We start from the raw sequence: 27105 nt of genomic DNA on the forward strand, positions 1-27105 counted from the left end.
GAATGTGTGCGGGGGCCTGCTGCCCGCCCAGCTGCCGCGTCACGTCGCTGCCTCCCTCCTGGCCTATGGGAGCCCGGGGGACACACCTGTTGGCGGCCAGGAGCAGAGATTGGTCGGCAGGGAGCAGGCACCTGCATGGGGCGGGGTGAGGCCCTACATGTAAGGCGAGCCCGGGGCCACCGTCTCTTCCCTGCCCTGCCCTTCACAGCTGCAGAAGGACCCGGCCACAGCCTCCATTGTTCCCCGTCGCTCTCAAAACTTTCCCGAAAGACCAGGCCATCTGTCCACCTGCACACGTGTGAACTTAAGTCTTTCCTTTGTGAGGAGCCTCAGCTGAGGGAGGCAGGAAGCTGGTTTTTTCCAGGAGGCGGGCAGTGTTCACTGGCCTCCTAAGCTGCTCCAAGGTTGGATCCCGGTTGGGGTCAGGCTGGGCACCCAGGCCGCTCACCACAGGCTCAGAGGTATTTGGGGTGACTATGCCAAAGCTTCTCTGATGTCTGTCCTGAGGCCTGGGGAGGCGGGGGGCCCTGGGCGCAGGGACAGTGCCGGCAGGCATGCCGGTCTAGCCGCCAGGCTGGGGTCGGGAGCGGCCTCCCACCCTCCTCCAGGCGCAGAACCTGTTGGGGCAGGTAAGCGCAGGAGGTGGAGGCGGAGGAGTCTGAGGAGGCCGCCCGCCCGTGGGGAGAGGCCCTTGAGTGGCTGACCCGGAGAGGACACTCTGAGCGACGGTGGCTGATGGGCTCAGGCCCGGGGAAGGGTAGTCCTTCCTCCCCGGGGAGGTGGGCCCCTCGGGCCGAGCACGCTGGGTGTTGGATTCAGAGCCGTCTTGGGCTGGCCAGGGCCGCTCAGGGTCCGGCAGGCATGAGCAGCGGGCAGTGGGTGTCTTCTAGCCCACGGGGGCGGGGGGGGGGGGGCGGCGCACGCAGCTCAGGGTCACCAACAGTAAGCGTTCCCGCCTTCCGCCTGGCGACAGGACCTTCTGGAAAGCTTGCAAATCGGCCACTGATGTGACAGTTCTTGAGGTACCTTATTCCTCCAGAGCTGGGCGTGGGGAAGGAACACTTGGGGGCCTGGGCTCAAGGGCACCCACAGCCCCGGTCATGGGCTTCTGGATTTGCTCTTGAAGGGAAGGGCTTGGCTTTACCAGAGGCCACACTGGTGATGGTCGGAGCTCGGGGCCAGGGCCAGCCTGGCCTGGATTCAGACTCTTTCTCACCCGCCTGTGTCTGAGGCGCCAACAAAGCCGGAAGCACCTTGGAGAAGGTGTAGGCCGGCCCCCTGCCTGACACCATTACTCAGGGCAGGAAAGCGTTTCCAAAGGTTCTTCCCTAAATGCAAAGTAGCAACGATCACGGCACGCCAACACTCCGTTCTGGCAAAGTACGGCCCTCGCTACCTCGGCCGCGCACACCCAGCTCTGGACTTGCCGCGTGGCTCCCCGAGAGCAGCTTTTATAGTCCAGATCGCTGGCTTTTTTAGACGGTCTTCAAGTTTAGGAGGTGATAACATTGATGTGACATAAAGCTAACTTTCTCTGAGGCATCGTATAGGTTCCATTGTTCTGGATGAACAAAACTCGTAGGGCAGAGGCAAACGACGTTCTAATTAATCCAGTGGGGGCATGATAGGCCTTCTTAGGCCGAGCATCTGGAAAAATAGGGCGGTTTTGTTTTGCTTTTTTCTAGTAACCCAGATGAGATGCTTACGAGTCAGAGCAGCTGGCAGCATGCCGAATTAGCCAGAATAAGTGCAGGTTTATGAAAGTGCAAAGCAAATGTAAAACAGGGACACGGTCTACCGTGAATTTTCCGACATTTTGGTAATTTGCAAATACCTCGTCCGCAAGACGGGTCGGTAAGAATGTCTTTGGTGAATCTGAGAGGAGGTAAACCGCCCAGAAGTCACCCCCGCTCCCGGGGCATCCGGTTTGTTCTCGGGTTCGGGCCAGCGTGGGCGCGGGGACATGGCGGGGAACGGCGGCCGGGAGGCCACTGGAGAGACGCCCTGCGTGTGGACAGGCCCGCTCGGCCGCCCCCACCCCGCCCCCACCCCGCGGCCTCTGGGCCCCGCTGGCCAGCGCGGTACACGGGGTTGGGTTTCAGCGCTTTGTTCTCCGTGCGGCCCTCAACGTTGATTAAGGCCCGTCAGGCAGGTTAACCGGCGAGTTAGTTTTTCACGCTGGGATCGCGTTCCCCGCCCACCCCACCCGTGCCTGTACAGGTGGGACCCGCCAAGGGCTGGGCAGGTGGGGCACTCGCTCTGCAAAGAGGAGCCTGGAGGGTGCTGCCCTGGGCCTCCCGATTCATTCCTTGATTCTCCCAAGCTGAGCCTGCTCAGAGTGGTGATGATTAACCAGACCCCACATCTGGGAACACAACGCTGGCTTCACTCCCTGCCAACAAGGGGCCGAGAAAGCACCATTTAGTCGCTCTGAAACAGGGAAGGTTTATTTCTACTTTTCGTATCTGCCCGTAGGACCTGCCCGGGGCGCAGGATGGGCGCAGGGTGGGCGCAGGGGGGTCGGGGATCTCGACCTCACGCTGAGCTGCACTCAGAGGCCAAGGCCAGGTGCTGGTCTCTCCTTGTGGATTTACAGGTTCTGAGTTCAGGAAGAGTGTGGGATTGTGTCCTGGAACTTAGGAGGGGGCACTCTGCTGCCCACCGGCCTGCCCCGGCTCCGTCCATGTATCTCTGTGTCCGTGCACCTCTTCACCTCCTAGGTGACAGTGTCAGGGCTGATGAGTAGTGGGCAGCAGACAGCTGGGGTGGCCTGTTCCCCTGGCTTGCCGCCAGGCCAGCTCTGGGCCCGTGGGGTCTCCAGGGCCTCGGGTGCTCCTCGGCCAAGGACACTAGGGACACCGGGCTCTGGCTCCAGAGGCCACACAGTGTGAGGCCGGTCTGTGCACAGCGGGCTGGCTACAAGGGAGGGACACCGGGCCCCCAGCCCCCACCGCCTTCCCCTGTAGCCTGGCAGCTGAGAGCAGAGCTGAAATTTAACTCAGCCCTGAAAGCACAGTTGAGACAGTTTCGCCTAGCTCAGAAAGAGGTAGAATTGCATCCCTAAAGCACACTGATTTTACAGGGTCTGTGGGACAGACCTGGAAAGGTGAGGTGTGGATCCGGAGTGGGGCAGGTGGTGACGGGGGCACAGGGCAAGAGGCTGACCATGGGCTCCACCCTCTGAGCCTGGACACAGCCACCCGGAGGGTCCGGGCTCCTGTGAAGCCGCCTTCCCATGCAGAGGACAGGCTTCTCACCTGTCCCCCCAGTGCTGGGCCTGTGTCACCGTCAGGCCCTCTGAGAAATGCTGGCTGTTCCTGAGGACAACTCTGGAGAACGAGGTGAACCTTGGCTAGGCAGGTGGACAGGCTTTGTTGTGGTCAGGCAGATGGCCTGGGGAGAATCAGCATGGGCCCCACACCCCGTCTCTACAGCCTCTGTGGGTGGAAGGTGCCGGAAAACTTGAGGAGCTGCTCTGGCCCGCTCGCCAGGTCCAGGTGTCAGCCGTCACAGAGAAGGGACAAGAGGTTGGATGGGACCCCTCAGACTCCCCAGGGCAGGGGGCCAGGGTTCTCTCAGTTCCACGCAGGGCCCCAGGTGCGGACACAGAGCCGTCCTCTTCCTTGACCCCACTCTGAACTCTGAAGACTGGCCTGGCCCGCACGGGCACGGGGTGGTGGTGGGGGTGCTCATCCTGCGTTCTGTACTTGGGCACAGGCTGGGCGGGGCTACCCCCTTGCTCCCTCCTCCAGGCCCAGCGCTGTCTCAGCCTCGGACCTCATGGCCAGCAGCAGCCAGAAGCCCAGGGCCACGGAGCAGTGGGGCAGGCAGACAGACCCACCTGTGACCTGGCCGGTGAGCGAGGTGGAGGGCCTGGGCCTTGGGGAATTCCCGCCCTGCTTGCTGGGGTGGGGCTGAGGAGGGGCCCCCCGTGCTGTCCTGCCTCAAGAGCCATGGCCCACTCCATCCTTGTCCCAACACCCTTCCGCGCCCTTGACAAGGGCACCAGGGGGCCGGGCTGGAGACAGACATTGGGGCGGCGTCTGGGAGACAGAGGCTCATTGTCCAGCCTCAGCAGCCCTTCGGGTTTGAGACGCACTCACCTTCACCCGGACCCTGAGGGGGCAGGGCCCGATGTCCAGACCTTTCCCTGGGACCACTCTGTCCTTGCCTCCGGCAGGCGGGACACCCTGTCCCTCCTTGGGGCCACGTCCAGAGTCGATGGCCCCGCCGAGCTGGGCAGGGCTGGCCGGGCAGGAGGTCACCCTGTGGTCCTGGCCTTTAGGTGTTTCCAGGTGCTGCGGCCCAGCGCCGCCCCCCCCCCCAAGGCTCCCCTGTGTCTGCCCAGCACTATGGCCTCGGGATGTCCGGGGACTCTCCTGAGCCCCCACCCCTCCGGGTCCCCTTCCCCCCTCCATGCCCTACGAGGACGAACATGGTTCTGCCTCAGGCTGCTGACCACACCCCCCGTGGGGCGGCCCCCAGACCCAGTTGGGGGCGGCCATCGCCATCTTACTGGGCAGCATTGGATGGTGTCAGGTCTCTAATACTGCCTGGTAATGATGACGGCGGGGCCCTGCACGCAGCGACGGGGCCGCCCTCCCCCAGCCCCAGGCCCCTCCCTTTCCCCACGCAGGCCCCACGCAGGCCCCACGCAGGCCCCAGCTCCCCGACAGACACCCTGAGTCGGCCCACCCACCCAGAGTTCCTCTGTCCCCTCCTGCCAGGTGGGGCTGTGGGGCAGAAAGGTGACCCCTCCCCTGGACCCAGGCATGTCTGAGTGCCCCTTCTTGGCCCCCCAGAGTGAAAGGTGTCCTGCAGCTGCACTGAGCCCCCCCCCCCCAGGGATCCTGGATTAGGACGCTCAGGTATCAGGCCCTACCCACAACACCCCAGCAGGTGCTGCCACCACACCCGGCAGGTGTGGGCTGAGCGGGCCACAACAAAGGGCTCTGGAGGGCAAAGGCCCAGCCTGGGCCTCGGGGTGGCCCCGAGACAGCCCCAGGGCAGGAGGGCCACCTTGCAGACTGGCAACATCTCCAGCCTTGGTCCTGGGTCTCAAGCCCCAGGTCTCCTCGCTCCGGAGAAAGCAGGGAGGAGCCCTCGGGCCTCCCTGCCCGGGGATCCTCACCCCTTCCCACCTGGACCCTGCCTGCCCACGGGTGGGCACCAGGTGTCTGTCCCTGTCCTCGGGCCGAGGCGCACCTGGGCCTCTGTGGGCATCTTACCGGACAGTGCTGGATTTCTTGGCTTGACTCTAACACTGTCTGGTAACGATGTTCAAAGGTGACCCACCGCCTGCCTGCCAGGAAGCGGCCCGAGGACACACCGTCCTAAGCTCCTGGACTCCAAAGACGGGCCAAGAGCCCAGAGCTGGCTTAGGGCTGGGCAGACAGCCTGTCTCCGCTGTGCAGCCCGGCGCATCAGGGCAGCCCCCGCCTGCAGGTTGGTACCCCTCTGCCGTACCACTGAGCCCAGGCTGGGGACCCCTGGCTCCCTCCCGAGCTGAGTTCTCAGGGTGCTCTGACCCCCGGGGAGAGACCATGAGGATTGGGACATTAGGACCGGAAAAGGGCCACCTGTCATGTCCTGGACACCAACCTCGTCCCGGGGCCCTGGCCCGCACACCCAGCCCCGCCTGCTCTGCCCCTGTATGTTTGCTGTGGCTGAACTCAGGCCTGTCAGCAGAAGTGGAGACTGGGCCCAGTCAGCAGCCGCCTGAGGAAATGCATTTTCTGGCTGGCACAGAGTTGGCAACAGGCAGCCCCCACCTTCCCTTCGCAGCCCCTCCTGTCCACCCTACAGGGTCACCCACCGTGGCTGTCTAGGGCACCATGGCCAGTCCTGTGGGAGCTGGCCCCACCCTTAGAGGCCCCAGTCAAGTGAGGCCAGCCATGGGCGGTGGCCTCTCTCACACCAGGACTCTTACTCCACAAAGGGGAGCTCACTCTCTTGGTCAACCAGGGATGCAGGAAGGACAACGGTGTGTCCAGGTGCCCCGGCCCAAGCCCACGGTCGGAGGGCAGTAGACATTCTGTGCTGTTTCCCAACGAGAACAGAGTCTCCCACTCCCCCAACCAGCCCCCACGGTGTCACAGTCGAGAATGGGAACATTGTCTGCCATCGGCGAGGCCGGGATGGCCCTTTGTCTTATCTTTTTGATCTGAAGCCAGGATGCCAGCCTCCGGACCTGCCCAGCTGACTTGCACAGGGGCGGCCTCTCTAGGCCCCGGGAACCCCACCCTGTACTGGGTCCCCAGCCGGCCTCTAGGGAGGGAGGAGGGGTCTGACCCTGGCCTCACCGTTATTCATTAACCAGCCAAGAGCCGTTCAGGGAACTGGGGAGGGTGCCACAGTAAGCATACTCACGTTCAAGTGCAGGGAAACCAGATCATTCGCTCCGTAGCTACACCCACAGGCACACGCACCTGGGGGGCTGCGTGCTGGGGCTGCCTTGGGTCACGGGACTTCTGGGGGCCACTCTGCAGACTCAGGATGGTCGGGGGTCTCACTGCTTCCTCAGGGCAGGGCACTGCCATCCTGGAAGTGTTTGCCGCTGACTGGAGGCCTCCTGCACCACAGCCTGCCGATGGGCGTCTTACCAGACACGGTTAGATCTGGGTTCCATTGTCTAATACTGTCTGGTAATGCCGTTCATCCATGGCCTGACCACCGCTGGAGGAGGGGCCCCTGGAGGGACACCGGGTGGAGGGCGAGGCCCGTGGTCCTTTACGGGCCCATTAGTGGCCCTGACCCAGGCAGTGCACACCTGCCCAGGCCCAGGGCCCTCGTGTCCCCCACAGGGCATGGGCCATGCAGGACTTCCCCAGCCTCCAGACCCCAGACCCAGACCGGGGGAGCCCTCTGACCCCTCAGGGGGTCGAAATGGATACACAGCCATAATGGATTATCGTTGTAATAAAGGGTGAGAGGTGCGGAGGTGGCTGGTTTCTGTGCATCTCGGGTCCACGGGTGGATGGGGCCGTCAAGGTCTGCGAGCAGGCGAGGCAGAAGTCATGCTGTTGGCACTGCCGTGGGGCCAGAAGAACCCCCAGGGGCTGCAGCCAGCTAGCCCCCTGGAGCCCCACCTAGAGCCCTCACCACCCCCCCACCTGTGCCAGGCAGGGGGGTCCTGAGGAGGACGAGACTGAAACAGCCCCAGACCCCCAAACCTCCAACGCAGAGCAGGGAAGGGCACCTGTGGCCAGTAGTGCACCCAGACACCTCCCTGGGCCACACTGTCCCCCACCCCAGGCAGCACGAGGGGCGGGGCGGGGCGGGGGGGTACAAGCTACCTTTGCTTCCCTTTGTGGGCCTACGCTCAGGACCCCACCGGGTCCCCACAGGCCCATCTCGGAGGCTTGGGCAGTCAAGGAGTGGCTTCCAGGTGCCAGACCATCAACATGGGGTTGAATCGGGGCGGGCAGCCCTTAATCTTCAGCTGCTCTCACGCCCCCACCCTGCTCCCTGCTGCTCCCCTCTGAGAAGCTCGTGGAGATGTCCTCTGTCTAGAGCTATCCCCAAAACCAAACTTCTGGATGCTGATCCCACCCTCAGTCTCATGGCTGCACCCCCCAAAGCCCCTTCTTCCCCCCTGAGAATTCCGAGTAGGTCCTGGGGTCTGCACATTGCTCAAGTGCTCTGCAGGCTGAGTCAGGAAGAGGGGACCTCTGGGGGCTCTGGGGGAGGCCCCCTCCCTGCTCCCTCCTCCTCTCCACCCCCCACTTCCCTCCTTCTATCACCAAGTCTCTCCTGAGCACCTGTGGCCAACTTGCACAGTTCTAGACGCCAGGAGAGGAGGACCGTCCCTGAGAGGGGGTAGCAGGTGCGAGGAGGCTGGGGAGCAGGACACGTCAACTACGAGGGCTGTCAGTGTTGAAGAAGCCAGAGCAATCGAGAAGGTGGTGGTTGGGGGTGGGGGTGGGTAAAGCCGGCCCAGGAAGGCCTCTGGGATCAGATGACCAAGTGGGGACCATGCAGACACCCGCGGGAACCAAGCAGAGGTACCGGAGGCTGCATGGAGTCCGACAGGAGAACTTTGGCCCAGCGTCCAGGCAGCACAGCCTGGCCCCAGACAAGGCACCAACTGCCCACCCACCGCTTGGGCTCTTCCCCACTTTCCCTGGCCCCAGAGGTAGGGCTGGGCCACTGCCTCCTGCCCCCAGCACACCCCCCAGCTCAGAGGCCCCCAGCTGCCCACCTGCCCCCTCGGGGATGGCAACTTAATGATCCTCCTGCCCTGCTCCGGGCTGCAGAGGCACAGTGACGCACCCAGCCCCAGGCCATTACCACCGTGGGAAAGGCTGGGGCGGCACCCACACCATCCAGTTTGTCGGGTTATGAGGCAAGGTTTTGCAGTTTGAGCTCTTGTGTCAGCGCAGGCAAGGGGCCACCTTCCCAGAGCCCACAGGGACCCAGGGTGGTGGGCTGGCCCTCCAAGGGGTCTGGGCCCCTGGAAGTAAACTGGGGAGGGGCGCACTGGTTCCTGAGGGAAGACAAGTACGGGGGCTCTGTGCTCAGGCCAAGGGAAAAACCAGGGCCCCACTCCCCCACACCCTCTGCTGCCCCGGCAGGCCCAGGCTGGCGGCCACTAGCCCTAATCACTCAGGTCAAGGGTTTGGCTGCAGGAGCTCTCCACCCTCCAGGCTGACCCACGGCCACCTTGGGGCAGAAAGTCTCAGACCACAGTCCAGCAGGACTGACCCCTGAAAGTCCCCAGTACCAGCACAGGCAGGCGAGGAGCCTGGGAGTGCACCAAGGTCGGCGTGGGGTCAGGGAAGCCTCTCCACAGGGGGGGTTGTCCACAGGACACCCAAAGTAAGGAGCGGTTTAAAGGGTATATTAACCTCCAAGGGCCACGAACTGGGGGGCTTGAAGCAACAGAAATGCACTCCGTCCCAGCTCAGGAGGCCAGAGCTCAGAAATCAAGGTGGGGGGTGGGGGCACTCCTTCCCGAGTCTCCAGGGGAGGGTCCGTCCTGACTCCTCCGGCCTCTGGTGGCTCCAGGCGTCCCTGGGTTTGTGGCCACACCACTCCGGCCTCTGTCCCCCATCTTCACGTGACTTCTCCTGGGTCTCCTCTCTCTGCCTCCCTCTTATGAGGTGCTGGCCATCGGATTTAGGGCCCACCAGATAATCCAGGAGGATCTCATCTCAAGACCCTCAATCACATCTGCAAATACCCTTTTTCCAAGTAAGGTCACATCTGCAGGTTCCGGGGCTTCGGACATGGACACATTTGGGGGGACACCATCCAGCCCTGCAAGAAGCAAGTGAAGGCACCCTAAGCAGAGACGCCCTTGACCCACACAAGACCCTGGAGGGTGGCGAGGCCACGTGGCTGGACGGTGGACACCACATGAGAGGCTGTGGTAAGCGGAGACGAAACGGAGCACGTAAGACAGGGAACGCGAAAACCTTTACGGGGTCGGGTCTGGGGTTCCGGGCGTGGGTTTGGGGGTCTTCAGAAGGCTCAGGGATGATCACGTGAAGGATGCAAGGCCCATGTGGGGACTGTGCACATAGGCCCCTGCTCCAGCCACAGCCCCACCCCACCTCCCACCAAAGCCCCCCCTCCAGTAGCTCCCCGTGGAGCCTGGCCTCCTGCCCCTCCCACCTGCTTGCCTCTGGGCCACTGGGTGGCTGTTGCCCAGAGACGGTTGCCAGGCCACCACTGTTGTCTCCCCGGCAGAGGGCTTACACCACCTTGTTGGGCAGGTAAGAGGGACAGGCGGGCCACCGGCACAGGTCCTCGCTGAGGGGACCATCCCATGTCCCCTACCCACCTGGCTGCCAAGGACCCTGTGGGTTCTCTCAGTTCTCTCTGTCAGGAGCAGAAGGGACATGAAGGAGGGTGGGGAGAGGGGCGTCCTGGCTGAGATGAGCCCCCTCTGCAGAGGGCCCACCCCCCCAGCACCACAGCGTGAGGGTCACAAACCCCCAGGCCGGGCCAAGAGGAGCCTGTCTCCTGGGGGGGAGTGGGAGTGGCTCCTCAGGACGAGCCCCTTTGCCCAGGACCAGGGCTGCTTCCTTGGGCCAATTCCCCACAGGGCGTCCTCCCAGACAGCCCGCCCCCAGCCGGGAGGCACCAGCCCATCGAACAATGTCAGCACCTCCCGAGCAACCCACGATGACACGTGTGCCTGGGGAGAAGACGCACGGCAGGACACTGACGTCTTCTCGTTTCCTTGAACATTTCCTCCAGGTTCGCCAGGGCCTGCCTTCCATCCTGTACCGGGGTGCCGCTTCCTGCCAGTCTTTTTACCTGACCAGGTAAAAAGTTTATTTCAAAATTTACTCTAAAGTCGAGTTTCACCTGCCCCGGGCTTCTGCAGGCCGCACGCGATGTGGGGGCCATCCTCTGCTGTGGGGGGCTCCCATCCTGCGACTCTTGTGATAAATGCGTTCCGTGAACCTCTTTGAGCATAAAGCTTTGCATCTGTATTTAGAATGACGTCCTTCAGAGACACTCTGACAAGTGCAGGCACTAGAGAGAAGGCTTGCGGGGCCAAGAGGTCTGACATGCACACCTCCCACCCCCACCCGTTACGCCCCTGCCAGCCACAGACGTCACATGTCCCCACCTGCGTGCACACCGGGGGCCTTTTTTTCTTTTTTCTCTCTTAACCTTTGTTCATTTGAATGACAAGAAATGAAGATTCATGGCTTATTTCTTTGTGAAAGTAATAAACACAGGTTTTCCCACCATCAGTAGAGCAACCCTATGAACGCTTTCATAAGCCAAGATGCTGTAAAGCAAAGAGGCATATGGGGGAAAATGTTAGCGCGTCCAGGCCCAAAAAATAACCTTTCTTAGGCTTTTCTGATACCTCAGGGTACATCTTGCTAATGGACGCACGACATAAGTTGAGATAAAGTCCAGATCCTCACAGACACAGCTCAGAGCTCTGGGTCTGTACATGGGGTGCTGAGGGCGGTTCCCAGGAAGGAGCAGGGCGGGCCGGTCAGCTGTCCACTGCCTCTGTAAGGCACACTGCAAAACAAACCGCTGAACGCTATTTTCTCTTTTCGCCTTTGTCCGTAAAGGCAAAGAGCCTCTTCGGACTTCTTTCAGTTAGCAAAAGCAGGTACCAGTGTGGGTCCTGCTAAGTTAAAAGTGAAGCGGTATAACTCGAAGTTGCAGAAAGCCAGGGCGGAGGGCGATCCCGCACAGAGTTAGGAAAGCCAGGTGGAGGCGTGGCGGCCGCGCTTGCTTCTGCAGAGTGCGCCCGCGCTGCCAAGCCTCCAGATCCGCTGCAGAAGTTCTCCGTCCACTCTGGGCGGTGGGAGGCGCGGCTTGCTCCCTCCGGAGCCGACCACCGGCCCGTTGTGCACTCGCTTCTCTTCCGGCCGTTCTCTAGTCGTGCCCGAATGTCGCCACGTCCTCCTCGCCATTACCGCCGCTAGCCCACGTTGACACGTGTCGTGTGTATAATAAGCCCTCTGTCTTCACAGCAGCCCCATCAGGCTGCTGTCCCTGCCAGCCCACTTTACAGGCGAAGAAAGAGAGGCACAGAGAGATTAGGCGAACTGCTGAGGAACTTCCCTGTGGGGAAATGTCCGGAACTTCTCTGACCACGCTCCTCCAGGGGCCCTGGATGTACCCCCCTCTGACCCGTCTGCCTCTCAGGGCTCCTGGCAGTCCAGTCCCGGGTGCCCCACAGATGCCAGCTTAACTCCATTTTCCTCCCACTCTCATGTTCGTGTCTTCCTGGACAATTTTTCCTTGCCCTGAGTTTCCAACCCTTCTGTTGCATTTTTATTTCCACGAGCTCTTTCGTGGTCTGGACCCCTTGTTCTGGTGGCATCCAGCCCTCTTTCAGGGGTGACGACTCTCCCGTTCACAACCCAGCACATTCCAGGGGTTGCCTTCCTTCAACTCCCGGTCATCTGTTTCTCCCCACCTCTTCCACTTCCTGTGCGCACGTGCGTGACTGTGCGCGTGGCGCTCTCACTCACACCTGGGGGGCCTCCCTCAGATGCCTGTTGACCCCATGGCCACGCACTCAAGCTGCTGAGGGATGGTATTGGACATGAGTACCTTTGGGGGAGGTTATCCCAGCAGGACTCCTGGGACTCGCTGCTGGGTTCTCGGAACACACGGGAGGGGGCTGGGGTGCACGCACCCACATGCTCGCGTTCTCCCTGTTTTCGGGAGGCTTGTATCGCCCCAGCCATGCCGGACCAGGTCCAGCCCCCACACTCAGCACCCTCCAAGGAGCCCTCCCATTCTGGGTGGGCCAGGGCTGGGGCAAGGGGCTCTGGGCCATCCACACGTGCTCAGCCCACCCCTCAGCAGAGGTGTGAGGCTCCCCCCAACCCCAGCCCACCTCCCATAACCGTGTTGACAGCTATTCAGTTTGTTCCTCTCCTCTCCTAAGGGGGGGGGACTAAAGTATTTCTTGGGTGACCAGCTGGTGTGTTTGCAGAGTGACTGTCCTCTCTGGATAGTGACCTGCCGACACCTGATTTGTCCTTCTCTGTTCTGCCAACTCCACAGTGTGCTTGCCTCCCCACTGCTTGTCATTTTCAATCCTTTCCAAAGTCTTCACCCCCCAAGCAGTCCCCAAACCGGGACGGACCCATCAAAGAATAGCTAAAATTCCCTGAAATGGCCCCAAGTTGGCCACAAAGGAAAGGGCACTCAAAAGGGGGCGTCGTCTCGGGACAGGGCCCAGAGCAGCCGTGAAGATGCTGCCAGGCACCTCACTGCCCAGTCCCACTTCAGACACACGTGCCACCCTCAGCTCCAAGGGGGCACCCGCTTGGGGCCAGGGTGCCCCTCCAGACCCCCGAAGACCTGACAGCCGGCACCACCGAGGCCAAGCACGGCAATGCCAGACACATGGTCCCTGCAGGGAAAGCCTCGCCTGGAATAAACAGGATGCCGAGATGACCCTGCCTCCACAGGGCACCAGGCCCCACGGTCACCGCAGAGACAGGAGCCAGCCACAAGCAGAGGCCCAAGTCCAGGACCCCGGGAGGCACCCCTCCCTGAGGCTAGGACCGAGGACTGCCCAAAGGTCCCACAGAGGGGTGGGGGTGGTGTCTTCCCAGAGCTGCCCCCGCCCTTGTGCTCCCACACCTGCAGCCCGCAGCCACACCCGCTTCATCTACCATCGGGGACCACCCACTAGGACCCACGTCAGCAGGAAGAGGGGCAAGTGGTCCAGGATTGCAGGGGTCCGGCGGAGCCACACCCGGGTGCCAGGTGAATGCAGCCCTGGGCCTGTCCAGTGCCTCCCCGGGGACAGGCACCCCATCCCCAGGGAAGGCATTCCCATCAGGGGACCACATATAGCCATTCACTGGGAGGGGGGCCAGGAGAAGGCCAGGCACTGGGTGTGGGGTCTGCGCCAGCTGAGCAGGAGAGAGGACAGCAGAGCCGGGGCCGGAACAGGCACAGAGAAGGGACACAGCAGCGCTCCACCGTCTGGAGGCACCACCACGAGGAGCAGCCGTAGCAGGCACTGCCCCTGCCTGGCCCAGAACCCAGCCACCGTCCAGGACATGCCTGGGCCCATCTCCCCTGCCTGACGTGGGTCACCCATGACATCATGATACACATTGTGACCCCCACTCTCCTGGGCATGTGCCTGCACCACGTCTCCCCCCAGCTGCAGCCTCACAGCCTAGCTCTCCCCTGCACGGAGCCCCCAGCCTGTTGGTAAGCAGGGACCCTGCCCTCTCCAAGGCCGGCCCTGGCTGGTGATGACTCTCCCCTCTTGCCCAAGATAGGCTCAGGCCCACTGGTCAGGACTGAGATGGGCCCAGGCGGCCGGGGGTACTGCCCAGGGGCTACTAGAAATGGGCAGGATGGCCAGATTCACCGTGGGCACCTCCCCCAGCCACCCCCTCGGACCCCGCCCTGTTCATAGGCTGGGCCCACAAAAGACCGATGGGGAGCAGCCAAGAGGAGCAGCCCCTGCACCGGCCAAGCCAGTCGGGCCAAGACGCAGGTGGGCTTGGGGCAGGGGCAGGGCCAGGGGACGGGAGCCCTCCAGCCAGGCCAGAGCCTCTGACACCCCGCCCCCACTCCCCCCCCACCCCCCGCCACCTGCCCGTAGACCTCCTGGACGCTGCTGACACCGCCAGGCCTCAGGCCTCTCTCCTGGAGAGGCACCTGCCAGAGGGGGAGAGGCAGCTGCACGGCAGTGGGCAAGGGCCCTACTTCTACATCGGAGGCACCAACGGGGCCTCCATGTGAGTGGGGGCCTCAGGCTGGGCCCTGCTCCACTGCCCTCAGGGCCCCACGTCCCCTCCGCTGGCGCACCTGCCCACCCCCAGGCTCCCAAGGCCCCCGCGGCCACCGCTGCCCCTGTGCCTCCACAGAATCAGCTCCTACTGCGAGGGCAAGGGCTGGCAGCGCATTGAGGACAGCCGGCGGGAGGACTACAAGCTGAAGTGGTGCGAGGTCAAGTGCAGAGACAGCTACTACAGCTTCCGGGAAGGTAGCAGGGGAGGGGCCGCGGGATCTGGCACAGCCTGCAAGAGCCCCCTGGGCCAGAGCCGGGGGCCGGGCGGTGCCATTGCCCTCCACCCGGGGAGGTGGCGGCCACAGGGGCGGGGGGAGGCTGTGGTGGCCCCGCAGCCCCGCATGCCAGCCGGGCCTCCACCCGCCAGGCGAACAGCTGCTCTACCAGCTCCCCAACAACAAGCTCCTCACCACCAAGATTGGGCTGCTCAGTGCCCTGAGGGAGTACTCGAGGGTCGTGAGCAGGACCCACAAGACATCACCGTGTGCCCAGGCCAAGTAAGCCCGCCCCGGCCCTCTGGGACCCACCACCAACTCACTGCACACCCACGTGTCCTCCCCCGCCACACCCCAGTCCCACGAACCCACCGTCGCCCTCTGCTCAGCGGCACCACCATCCATCGGACGGACGTGCCAGCCGCTGGTCCTGAACACCCTCCATGGGACCAGCCCACTCCCAGTTCTGTCTGTTCACCTACATCCATGCACCCCCAAATACCTGCCACCCACTCCATCTGCCCACCCCCCGGACCAGGCAGCGATCTGTGCACACACCCACCGTGGTCCACCCACCCTAATGCGTCCCCCAGAACCTCCCACACCACTGCCACCTGCTCCCCTCCCCCCACCCACCACACAGCCCTGCCTGAGCCGCTGTGGGTCTTCATCCGACTACCGTCCGCTCATCTGCCTGCCCATCCAACCAGCCGTGCACCACCCGCCTCCCCCCTCCGCCCTCCACCAGGCAGGCAGCCCCCCCCCCCCACTTACCTGGCCATCCGTGACCTCACCTTACATCTACGTGTCCAGCCGTCCACCTCCATCCTACCCAGTTCTGTCAACAAATCTAATCGATCGCCTCCGAGCATCTGTCTACCCACCGGACCACCTGCCCATCCACCCACCTACTTCCATCCAAAATCCCTTTACCCAACCACCCACCTAACCACACCCACGCCTCCTCACCTCTCCAGACACCCATCCATCCATTCTCCACACACCACCGAGTGGCCGCTCAGCCCAGGCCCTGTGTCTCCCTGGGGTACAGATCCAGAAAGGACACAACCTCCGCCCTTGAGGAGCTCACGTGGACCAGCCCAGGATGCTTTGGGCCACAGAGGTAGCAGCATTCAGCCCAGCTGGGAGGAGCCATTCTGCCCTAAATTGAAGGACGGCCTGGCGGTTACAGGGCACCCCAAGCCAGGGGAAGAGGTCTGGACTGGGCCGGGGTGCTCAGGGACCCATGCAGACCATTCACTGCGTGCTGGGCACTGTCCTAGCCTGGGGACACAGCTCTGAACTGTCCACTCACAATGCCTGAGGGGGCGCGGGGAACAGCAAGGAGGTGGGAGAGGGGCCGGGATGTGAGTGAGGCAGACCAGCCCGGAGAGAAGCCAGGTGTGCGATGACCCTGAAAAGAGTGCTCCTGGCAGAGGCAACCAGCCTTCCAGTGGACCTGTCCCTCCAGCTGCTCCCAGGTCAGACCCCTAGGAAGGCTGGCTTTTCTAGGCTGGCTAGTCTAAGGCGAGGGAACAGCCTTCCCTGTGTCTTCCCCACCCCCCCTGCTCCGCCAGAGTCCTGAAAATGGAAGAATTTTTCCCAGAGACCTACCGTCTGGACATCAGGGACGAGAGAGAGGCTTTCTTCACTCTCTTTGATGGTGAGAGGTCACTGGACGCCAGGCCCGCTCTGGGCAGAGAGGTTCAGGAACGGACCAAGGACCTGGCTCCACTAGGGCAGGGTCAGGCCTTGCGGAGTCGTGGCGGGGGCGTGGTCATGGAGAAGGGTGGAGCCAGGTAGGCGTGGTCTGGGCTGAGGCTGAAGCGATGGGTCAAGGTGAAGGGTCAACGCCGGACCTTGTGGAGGCGGAGCCTGGTAGGGGGCAGGACCATGGCCGGGAGGGCGGTTGGGGCCGTGGCTGGGCGTGGTCAGAACGGGGCGGGGCCAGCCAGGAGCTCAGGTGGCTCTTCCCACAGAAAATCAGACGTGGATCTGCAAGCCCACGGCCTCCAACCAGGGCAAAGGCATCTTCCTGCTCAGGAGCCAGGAGGAAGTCGCCGCCCTGCAAGTCAAGACCCAGAGCATCGAGGACGACCCCATCTACCGCAAGATGCCGTTCCGGGCGCCTCAGGCGCGGGTCGTGCAGAGGTGTTGGGCAAGGGCACCACAAAGGGCATCGGTCAGGGTGGCGCTGACCCTGGGCCCCGCCGGTGCCTGGGAGCGCGGGCTTGGAAATGGAAAGCTGCGGTGCCCCCAGCTGGGCCTCTGTGTGGCCAGCAGAAGTGGGGGTGTCACATCTCGTCGGGGTTGATAGAGATACCCCCTCACACACACACACACACACAGGCTCCTGGACACGGGGCAGGGCAGAGAGGTCTCGGGCAGTTTGCTCCTGCAGGAAGGCCAGCCTCTGTTCTGTCCCCAGCCCAGCCAGCCGCGGCCTGCAGGCTGCAGCCAGAGGGACCACCCCTCCCCAGCTCCCTGGGCCCCTGGGCAGGGTCTTGACTCACAGCCTCACATGGAGAGGTGGATGGGTGGCTATGTGGCCTCACAAAGGTCCCTCTGGACCTCCACATCCACCAGGGTGGCTGCTGCCACAACTACGTTCTCCTGCCCCTTGGGCACCCCAGATCATGCAGTGGTCTGAGATTTAAGGGCCAGACCCTCCCTCCCAGTTCCCTGACTTGTTCAGGCTCAGAAATGTCCCCTTAACGATGGACACTCACTCAGCCAGAAGAGAGGGCCCACAGATCACACCTGGGACAAGTGGTGCTGAGGAACTGGTCTGGGGGGCCAAGGGGACACAGGATAGGCCAGCCATGTGCTCAGCCCCCATGTGTCCCCCAGGTACATCCAGAACCCACTGCTACTGGATGGGAAGAAGTTTGACGTGCGTTCCTACCTGCTCATCGCCTGTGCCACGCCGTACATGGTCTTCTTTGGTCACGGCTATGCCCGCCTCACTCTCAGCCTTTATGACCCCCATTCCAGCGACCTCAGTGGCCACTTGACCAACCAGGTAAGGGCACCCCACAGATGACGGCCCTCTCTGCAGCTTTGGGACAAGATCACTGCTTGGGACACAGAGGAGAGTTCAGCTATAGGCGGAAGCTCAGACCCAGGGTGGCAGGGGCCCGGAGGTGGCCCAGGCCTGGTGGTGATCCCGGGCTGCCCTGCTCGCAGTCAGCACCACCTCTCACCTTCAGCCAGGGAAGGGCATCCTGGTGAAATGACTGATGACTGAGAGCCCTGCGCCCCTGACCCCCAGCTTGGTTCCCTCTAGGTGCGGATGGGGTGTGGGTAGGGGTAGGAAATGAGGTCTCTGAGGACTTCCGTGGAGAGATCCTGTAGGCAGAGGTCTCTACGGAAGGATCTTCATGAGAGGATCTAGGTGGGGGCCTTCCATGAGGATCTGTGGGAGACTTGACGGTTGAGAGGGTCTCATGGAAGAAAGTGCTGGGGAGGGTCTCAGCAGGCAGTGTCACCGCAGGGTGTCCTGGGGTGGCCAGGACCTCTGTGGACTCACTGGGTAGCTGGGTTAGCGTGAGGCTCTCTTTAGGGGCCTTCAGCAGGGGCAGGGCCTCTGGGTGTTCTGGAGTGGTGGGCTCCAGATGCTGCACTGCCCCCCAGTTCATGCAGAAGAAGAGCCCCCTGTACATGCTGCTCAAGGAGGACACGGTATGGAGCATGGACCACCTCAACCGCTACATCAACGACAAATTCCGGAAGACCAAGGGACTCCCTAGGGACTGGGTCTTTACTACCTTTACGGTCCGTGTGCTTCTTCCCGGTGCCAGCCTGTGGGGAGGGGGTAAGGGTCAAGACCCCTCATGGTACATGAGGGGTAGGTGCTGGGCACAAGGTGCTCAGAAGTCCCTGAGGGCATGCACCTGCATGGAAGTGTGCCTCACGTGTGTCTATGTGTGTGCTGCGGGTGTGGAGGCTGGCCACTCGGAGGGGCTCCAGCTTCTCTCTGTCTCTTTCTCTTTCTCTTTCTCTCACTGTCGACAATTCACATGACATGAAGTTGGCCATTTTAAAGTGTGCAGTTCAGTGGTTTTTAGCATATTCACAAAGTTGTGCAGTTATCACCACCTAATTCCTCAAAAAGAAACCCCATACCCACTGTCAGACTCTCATCACCTCCCTCCAGTCCCTGGCACCCACTCATCTACTTTTGTCCCTATGGGTTTCCCTGTTCTGGACATTTCATAATAATGGAATCATACAATATTCCTTTCTGTGACTCAACGCTATTTCATGGTAGGGACATACAATTTGCTTTGGTAAACATTTGCCACCTGATGGACATTTGGGCTGTTTCCACTTTCTGTCTATTTCGAGTAACGCTGCTGTAAATATTCATGTGCAAGTTTATGCATGAACATATTTTCAGTTCTCTTGGGTATATATCTAGGAATGCTATCGTGAGGTCACATGGTAACTTATGTTTCACTTTCTGAGGAACTACCAAACTGTTTTCCACAGTGGCTGCGATATTTCACATTCCCACCAGCAATACATAAAGGTTCCAATTTCTCCACATCCTTACCAACACCTGTTATTTTTTCTTTTTCTTTTTCTTTTTCTTTCTTAGTCATCCAGTGGGTGTGAAGTGGGGTCTCATTGTGGTTTTGATTGATGTTGAGCATCTTTTCGTATGCTTATTGGCCATTTGCAGGTCTGCTTTAGAAAAATTTCTATTCAGATCATTTGTCCATTCTTCTTTGTTAGGCTATAAGAGCTTTTTATATATTCTGGATACTAGACCCCTATCAAATATGTGATTCGCAAATATTTCTCCTGTTCTTGTCTTTTCACTTTATTGATAATGTCCTTTTTCTTGCACAAAATTTTAGATTTTGATGAAGTCCAATTTGTCTATTTTTTTCTTTTTTTTTTAATGTTTATTTATTTTTGAGAGAGAGGGAGACACAGAATCTGAAGCAGGCTCCAGGCTCTGAGCTGTTAGCACAAAGCCCGACATGGGGCTCGAACTCACAAACCATGAGCTCATGACCTGAGCTGAAGTCGGACACTTAACAGACTGAGCCACCCAGGTGCCCCTAATTTGTTTATTTTTAATTTGGTTATTCATGCCTTTGATGTCATATATAAGAATTCATTGCCAAATCCAAAGTCACAAAGATTTGTACCTGTGTGTTTTCTTCTAAAAGTTTTATCATTTTGCTCTCAGGTAGGTCACTGCTCCATTTTGAATTAACTTTTGTATGGTGTGAGGTAGGGGTCTAACTTTATTCTTTCGTGTGTGGATATCCAGCTTTCCCAGCACCACTGGTCAAAGAGACCATCCTTGGCACATTGTTGAAAATCAGTTGATCAGATATGTATGGGTTTATTTCTATTCAATTCTGTTCCATTGGTGGGTGTGTCTATCCTGATGCTGGTGCCACACTGTTTTGATGGCTGCCACTTCATTCATTCTATGAATGTGTTGCAATACACTACCTGGTTTTCATTTGTAGAAACACTCTTGCATTCCTGGCATAAATCACACCCAGACATGGTATATTATCCTTTAAATACGCTGCTGGATTTAGTTCACTAGTACTTCATTGAGTATTTTTGTGTCTACACACATAAGCAATACTGGTCTGTAGCACTCTCTTGTATGTTTGTCTGGTTTCAGATGTACTTCTTTGTCTTCTATTTTTGGAAAGCTTGTGAAGGATTAGTGTAAATTCTTTAAATGTCTGAATAACTCACCAGTGAAGTCACCTGGTCCTGGGCTTTTCTTTGTGGAAAGGTTTTTTATGACCAACTCAACTTTTACTTGTTATAGGTTATTCATATTTTCTGATTCTTACTGCATCAAGCTTGCTAGTTTGTCTTTCTAAGAGCTGGTCCATTTCTTTCAAGTTATCTAATTTGCTTGGAATACAACTGTTCATAGTGTTCTACAATTATAATCCTTTTTATAATCATTTTCATCTCTGTGTAAGGTCTTTCTTTCTTGATTTTAGTAATTTGAGTCTTCTCTCCATTTTCTTGGCCAGTCTAAGAGTTTATCAATTTGGTCCATCTTTTTAATGAACCAGCTTTGAGGTTCATTTATTTTTTTCTGCTGTTTTCTATTCTCTCTTCCATTTATAGTCACTCTGATCTTTATTTCCTTCCTTCTGCTTTTTTTAAAATGTTTATTTGTTAGAGAGAGAGAGAGAGAGAGAGAGAAACAGCATGAGTGGGGGAGGGTCAGAAAGAGAGGGAGACACAGAACCTGAAGCAAGCTCCAGGCTCTGGGTTGTCAATACAGAGCCTGACACGGGGCTCGAACCCATGAACTGTGAGATCATGACCTGAGCTGAAGTTGGACACTTAACCGACTGAGCCACCCAGGTGCTCCTCCTTCTGCTTGTTTTGGATTTTTATCTTCTTTTTCTAGTTTATCAAGGTTGAAGAGATCTCAATCTTAAGGCTGACTTGAGATCTTTCTTCTGGTTTTATATAGGTGTTTACAGCCATAAATTTCCCTCTGAGCACTGATTTTACTGAATTTCATATAATTTTGTATGTTCTTTTTTCATTTCATCTGTTACTAAAGAGTGTGTTGTTTAATTTCCACATATTTGTGAATTTTCCAATTTTCTTTCTCTTGTTGGTTTTTAATTTCATTCCATTGTTGTCAGAGAACATACTTTTATGATTTGAATCCTTTAATAATTCCTGGAACTTGCTTTATGTCCTAACATACTGTCTACCCTGGAGAGTGTTCCATGTGCACTTGAGAAGAATGTACATTCTGCTGTTGTGGATGGAGTATTCTACAGACGTCTCCGACAGGGTTACTTGGTTTGTAGTGTTGTTCAAGTCTTCCATCTACTTGTTCTTCTATCTAAATGTTCTATCCATCATTGAAAGTGGGGTATTCCAGTCTCCAACTATTATTATTGAATCGTCTGTTTTGCCCTTCAATTCTGTTTTTGCTTCATGTATGTTGAGGCTCTGTTGCTAGGTGTATGTATGTTTATAACTATTACATCTTCTTGTTCTATCATTATACAGTGTCCTTTCCTTTCTCTGGTATCAATTTTTGTCTTAAAATCTATTTTCTCTGATATCAGTATAGCCATGTCAGCTCTCTGATACTGTTTGCATGATATATCTCTTTCCATCCTTTCACTTTCAACCTGTGTCTCTGAATCTAAAGTGAGTGTCTTCTAAACAGTATATCAAGGGTTTTTTAATACATTCTGCCAATCTCTCTAGTTTAATTGGAAAGTTTAATCCATTTACATTTGATATAATCACTGATAAGGTAGGATTTACATCTTATATTTTTATATTTATTTTTTATATGTCATATCTTTTTTGCTTCTCAATTCCTCCATTGCTGAGTCATTTAGCGCTAAATACATATTTCCTAGTGTACAATTTCTAGTGTCATTTCTTTTACTATATATTTTTGAATTATCTTCTTTGTTGTTTCCCTGAAGATTAATATTAACATCTTAATTTATAACAATTTTGTTTGGATTAATACCAAGCTAATTTCAATAGTATTAAAAAAAAAAAAACCCTATTGTTCCTACATAGTTCTTTACATCCCTTGATGCTGTTATTCTCACAAATTACAGCTCTATATCTAGCAAAACTATTCTTCAAAAACAAGATTTTAAAAACCAGAAGTTATCACTAGTAGAACTGCCCTATGGTCCTTCAGGCTGAAATGAAAGGACTCTAGACAGTAGCTTGACTTCACAAGAAATAAAGAGCACTCTCATAAAGGTAACTACATAGTTAAATGTAAAAGGCCATATTAATGTATTTTTTGGTAATTATTTTTTTTCTCTTATTTAAAAAAACAACTAAATAAAGCAGTAATTCTAAATCTGTGTTGATGGGCACACATTAGCATTTGCATGTGTCATCCCACTGCCTTCTGGAATCCATGGTTTCTGATGAGAAGTTGGCTGTCAATCCTATTAAGCACCCTTGTGACTCATCACTTTTCTCTTGATTTCGATATTCTCTTTTTGTCTTTAGAAAGTTTGCTTATGGTACGGAGGGAGGATCTCTGAGTTTATCCGAACTGGAGCTCACTGACCTGCTTGAGTGCGTAGACTTTTTAAGTTTTTTTACCATTATTTCTTCAACTATTTTTCCTGCCTCATACTCCCTTCTCCTTCTGGGACTCCCATTATGTGTGTTGGCTTGATGGTGTCCCACAAGTCTCTGTAGTTTTTTTTTTTCATTCCCTTTTTTCTGTTTCTTGGCCTAAATGATCTCAACTGACCTATCTTCAACCAACTCAAATCTACTGTTAAGCCCCTCTAGTGAATTTCATTTTTCAGTTACTATACTTTTAAACTCCCAAATCTCTGTATGTTTCCTTTTATAATTTCTGTCTCTTCACTGATATGCTCTATTTGGTAAGACATCATTCTCATATTTTCCTTTAGTTCTTTCCAAGTGAGGTCTTTTGGTGGGGAGGGGGAAGCAGCAGAGAGATCACAACAAACAGCTACAATTCTTGCAAGTCAGGTCCATTCTGCTACCTCCAGTACTGAGAATGCAGACTTTTTTCAAGGCTAGCACTGAGCTGGGAAGTAGAGGATAAAACCAGGTCAAGTTAAAATGCTACAAAGCTTGATGTTCTTACCAAGATTCAAGATTTTTCTTTCTTGTGCAGTCCTCAGGTTGCTTCAAGCCTTTGGTTAATTTCCAGAGCTCTTAAAAAGTTGATTCTGATGATTTTCTTTGCCAGGTTTTTTGATTGTTTGTTTGTTTGTTTGTTTGTTTGTTTTTTGGTGGCTTCTATGGAGTGGCTTATTTTCAGATGTCCTTCCTCTGCCATTTTTGCTGATATCCTCCTTGCCTCTCTTGAACCCACTCCAGTGAGGCTTCTTCTCTAGTGTGTCACTGAAATACTCATTGAAGTCAGCAGTGACCTCCTTGTTGCCAAACCCAGGGATCAATTCCCAGTCCTTTTCTTCTCTCATCTGTCAGCCAGTTTGGACACAACTGCTCACCCCCTGGTGCTCTACCCCTATGGCTTCCAGGACTTCACCTGCTCCCTCTTGGCCCCTTGTGCTGCTCGCCTGCCCCCCATCCTAACTATTGCTCTCTTGAGGTCCAGAGCCCTGCTTTTTATCTGCACCCATTGGGATGAAGTCTCCTAGCTCCACAATTAAACATCTGGCCCTGGTCCTTCTCCTGAGCCGTAGATCCCAGGGCCTGTCCCACCCATCAGCAAGCTCCTAAATATCTCAGACTCCATGGTCCTCCTCTTCTCAACTGATGGGGACTCCATCCTTCCAGAATCTCAGACCAAACCCTTAGGGATAACTATTTCCACAGCTCATAACCCATTCATCAACCAATCAAGTTAGCTCCACCTCAAAATATGTTCAGAATCCAACCCACCACCTCTACCTGCCCAAGCCACCCGAATTATTCCAACAACTTCCTCATGGCCTCTCCATTTCTCTCAGCATAGCAGCCAGTAGATCCTATTAGGTCATGAATCAGTTGTGCCCCACCTTCCAACAGCTCTGATTCCAGCATGAAAGGTAACGTCTTCCCATGCCCCCACAATGTGACCGGCACCACTCGGGACTCATTTCCTGCTCCCCCCCCCTCAGGTTGCTCCAACCACAGCAGTCTCTCTGTCCCCCCAACACCTCAGGCTCCCACTTACAGCTGTTCTTACCTCAAATTCCCCATGCTGTACCCCCAGACCCTGTGCTCAGTCCGCTCACTATCTCCTCAATGAGGCCCAACACACCATACCCCTTTTTACAGCCATCCCCCCAGAACCCCCGATCCCTAACGCTGTTTCGTTTTCTTCATCAGCACTTATTGCTTGATGTGCTGCACAAAATATACAGTGATTCATGTGACACATTTGCCTCCTGTCGCCATTACTGTGAGCGATCTGCCCAAAGCTGTCCTCAGTCTTGAACCCCCATACCTGCCATGCGAGAGGAGCTCCACATGTTTGCTGAAGGAGTAAACTAAGAGTGAATGAGTTTCTAGCTGTGAGTCTGTGACTCCGTATGCAAGTGTGGGCAGTGTGGCTGTGCAGGAAGGACACCTGGTGGAAGCACAGGTGAGGGCACAGACGGGAATGCAGGTGAGGGGTGTCTGTGGTCCCAGGCCTGGGAGATGTAAGCACGGGCGACATCCGGTCACCGCCTCCCTGCCCCCATCCACAGAAGCGGATGCAGCAGATCATGGCTCACTGCTTCCAGGCTGTCAAGTCCAAGCTCCAATGCAAGCTGGGCTACTTCGACCTCATTGGCTGTGACTTCTTGATCGACGAAAACTTCAAGGTACTGCCGCGGTTTCCCAGGGTGAATGGGACTTGGTAGGCAGGTGGAAGGAGGCAGGGGCTGTCTGTGTACACCCTGACCACCCAGGCAAGCCGGTGGGGTGGAGTCTACAGTCAGACTCCCCCACCCGCTGCCAAGATCCTGAAGTGGGGCAGCCCTCAAGGCCAGACCCTCAGACCCTCAGAGTCTTAGCTCCTTGGAAAATAGGAGGAGTGAGGCCACAGAAAAGAAGTGACGGGCCAGGATCACAAGACTAAAGGGGACCAGGGCTTCAGCCTCCTGTTGGCCAAGCGTTGGTGGGGAGGGACGCTAACCAGGGGTGCCTGCAGGTGTGGCTGCTGGAGATGAACTCCAACCCCGCCCTGCACACCAACTGTGAAGTCCTGAAGGAGGTGATCCCGGGCGTGGTCACGGAAACCCTGGGTGAGGCCCCCGCGCAGCCCGCAGAGCCCTCGAACCGGCTCCTCGCGGCTTGCCCCGCCTCGGATGCGCCACCCCACCCGCCCCCCAAATTCAGAAGCCCGCGCCCAGCTCTCGAACCTCCGGAGGGCCTGCGTGGAAACCTCACGCCCCACAGAAAAAAAGGCGTCCGCGCCGAGCCCCCCGGCACACCTCATCCCCGCCTGGGTCCCGTCCCTCACCACCCACCCCCTCCCCCCGCGCCGGCACGACCTCAGCCCTGCCACCGCGAGGTCGGGGACCCTGAGCCCGCGCCCCTCTCCCCTGTCTCCCCCAGACCTGGCGCTCGAGACCTTCCAGAAGAGCCTGCGCGGCCAGAAGATGCTGCCTCTGCTGTCCCAGCGCCACTTCGTGCTCCTGCACGACGGCGAGGCCGACCTCTGGCCGCGCCCCGGGGGCTCCCGAGGCGCCCTGCGCCCGCCGCCCCCGCTCCGCGCCGCCCCGCGGCCAGGCGCGCGCACGCCCGCACCACCCCGGGGACCCGGCGGCGCGCACGCGCGGCCCCGACCCCCGGGCCGCGGCCCCGACGGCAGCACCCAGAGCCGGGAGCCCGGGGCCGAGCGGCCGCGAGAGGGAGCGGGGGGCCCGGCGCGGGAGCCGTCCCCCGGGCTGGCGGAGGAGGAGCGCAAGAACGCGGGCCATCGCGGCTCCTAGCGGGCGGGCCAGCGGCGCCCTCTGGGACCTATAAAGGCTACTTTGTTACCAACGGCCCGTGCTGCGGGTCAGGTGGCCCCAGGCCTCCCCGACGCTCGCCCCCCAAGGCGCTCTCATGGGGGCTTCTCTGCCGCATTTCTGGGCCCTGTGCTTGGAGGCCGAGGGTGGAGGGATGCGGGGGTGTTGTCCCACTGGAAGGGGGATGAGCTCCCCACAGCCTCCTGCTCTGCCCTGGGGGCGGGCGGGGGGGGGGGCTGCCTCTGTCGCGGGGAAGTCCGCAGGTCCAGGGCTCCTCCACATCACCCTGTGTCCCTCACAGACCAGGACTTTCCCGAAGTCCCACAACCCGCATGAGCCCTACTGCCTGGCTCTGTGATCGCCAGGAAAGGATCCGGATCCCCAAGCAAAGGAGGGCTTGCTCAAAGCCGAGATCGTTCCGCAGAGGCGGCCCCAAGGGGGCCTGCCCAGGCACAGCTCCTTTCTGGGCCAAGAAGGTACCCGGGCTCTGCCCTCTCCACCACCTCCACGGGCCCTAACTTCCCTGCAGGCCTGGAGCTGCAGAGGCCCAGAGGACAAGGTCGTGGGGGAGGGGGCACAGCCATGGCAGGACAGCCCTGAAGGACGTGCTGAGCCGGCACTGGCCCTACCCCGGCCAGTCCATGAATGGCCTCAGGTGTTCCCCTTCCCCACGGACCCAGACCTCAGGTTGGGGGCGGGGGGGGGGGGAGGGGGTATTCAGGGCCTCTGATGTGTCCAAGCCCCCTACGACCACCGAGTGTCCAGGTCCAGCCATAATCCCCTCTCCACCCCCGTCCCCAGCCACTCGCACCCTCTCCAGTCCAGATCTCAGGGTCGGGGCAGCCCCACCCCGGCTTGCACACCTCCTCGCTGCTCCCTCTCACGCACCCTGCCCTCACCTCTCCATGGTTACCACCAAGTCCCAAAGGCCCTCCTCCTGACCCGCGGGGTCAGGGACTGCTGGAACCCATTCTCGCCTCTGCATTGGCGTGCTGGTGGGACCTGGGGTCAACCGGGGTCTGCGGGCCAGCCTCCGCTCCCTCCCGAGGAGGGCGCGTCCATTCCCAGGGAAGGGAAGCTGCAGAACCACTAGAGGGCGCTGTGCACCGCTGTGTCTCAGGCCAGGGAGCTGACAAAAGCCAGCCCGGTCTGGCCAGTCACAGCCCACCCACCGCACCCCTGCTCTCCCAATGCACCCTGCCGCACCCCC

At 58.1% G+C, this 27105-nt stretch overlaps 1 protein-coding gene and 2 long non-coding RNA genes across 17 annotated transcripts; 1 reads left to right on the forward strand and 2 right to left on the reverse strand.

Moving 5' to 3' along the window:
• The first annotated feature begins 333 nt into the window (after positions 1-333).
• Positions 334-26097, forward strand: TTLL10 (tubulin tyrosine ligase like 10). 15 transcript variants are annotated; one of them, XM_042996005.1, is made up of 18 exons: positions 334-461; positions 3753-3855; positions 5287-5445; positions 9194-9370; positions 10204-10271; positions 12840-13209; positions 13877-13957; positions 14066-14201; positions 14331-14449; positions 14622-14751; positions 15521-15592; positions 16047-16132; positions 16449-16620; positions 17320-17491; positions 18103-18243; positions 24648-24764; positions 25094-25187; positions 25501-26085. In XM_042996005.1, exons 4-18 carry the CDS (start codon positions 9358-9360, stop codon positions 25875-25877), a joined length of 2148 nt encoding a protein of 715 aa, XP_042851939.1. In that variant the 5' UTR covers positions 334-461; positions 3753-3855; positions 5287-5445; positions 9194-9357; the 3' UTR covers positions 25878-26085. The 15 variants fall into 15 exon arrangements, with proteins under 15 accessions (XP_042851939.1, XP_042851944.1, XP_042851935.1 ...); XM_042996010.1 differs by lacking the exon at positions 5287-5445 and having other exon boundaries at positions 25501-26082; XM_042996000.1 differs by lacking the exons at positions 334-461; positions 3753-3855 and having other exon boundaries at positions 5220-5445; positions 12840-13021; positions 13136-13209; positions 25501-26080.
• LOC122241100 lies at positions 2432-4319 on the reverse strand. Its single transcript, XR_006221065.1, has 2 exons — positions 3258-4319; positions 2432-2716 (listed from the first exon to the last, which is right to left on the reverse strand). It is a non-coding gene; the product is annotated as an uncharacterized LOC122241100 (long non-coding RNA).
• LOC122241099 lies at positions 9674-16545 on the reverse strand. The gene is made up of 3 exons (XR_006221064.1): positions 16084-16545; positions 15439-15631; positions 9674-11486 (listed from the first exon to the last, which is right to left on the reverse strand). It is a non-coding gene; the product is annotated as an uncharacterized LOC122241099 (long non-coding RNA).
• Positions 26098-27105: the final 1008 nt, after the last annotated feature.

The sequence above is a fragment of the Panthera tigris genome, chromosome C1 (assembly GCF_018350195.1).
Source record: "Panthera tigris isolate Pti1 chromosome C1, P.tigris_Pti1_mat1.1, whole genome shotgun sequence".
Classification (NCBI taxonomy): domain Eukaryota; kingdom Metazoa; phylum Chordata; class Mammalia; order Carnivora; family Felidae; genus Panthera; species Panthera tigris.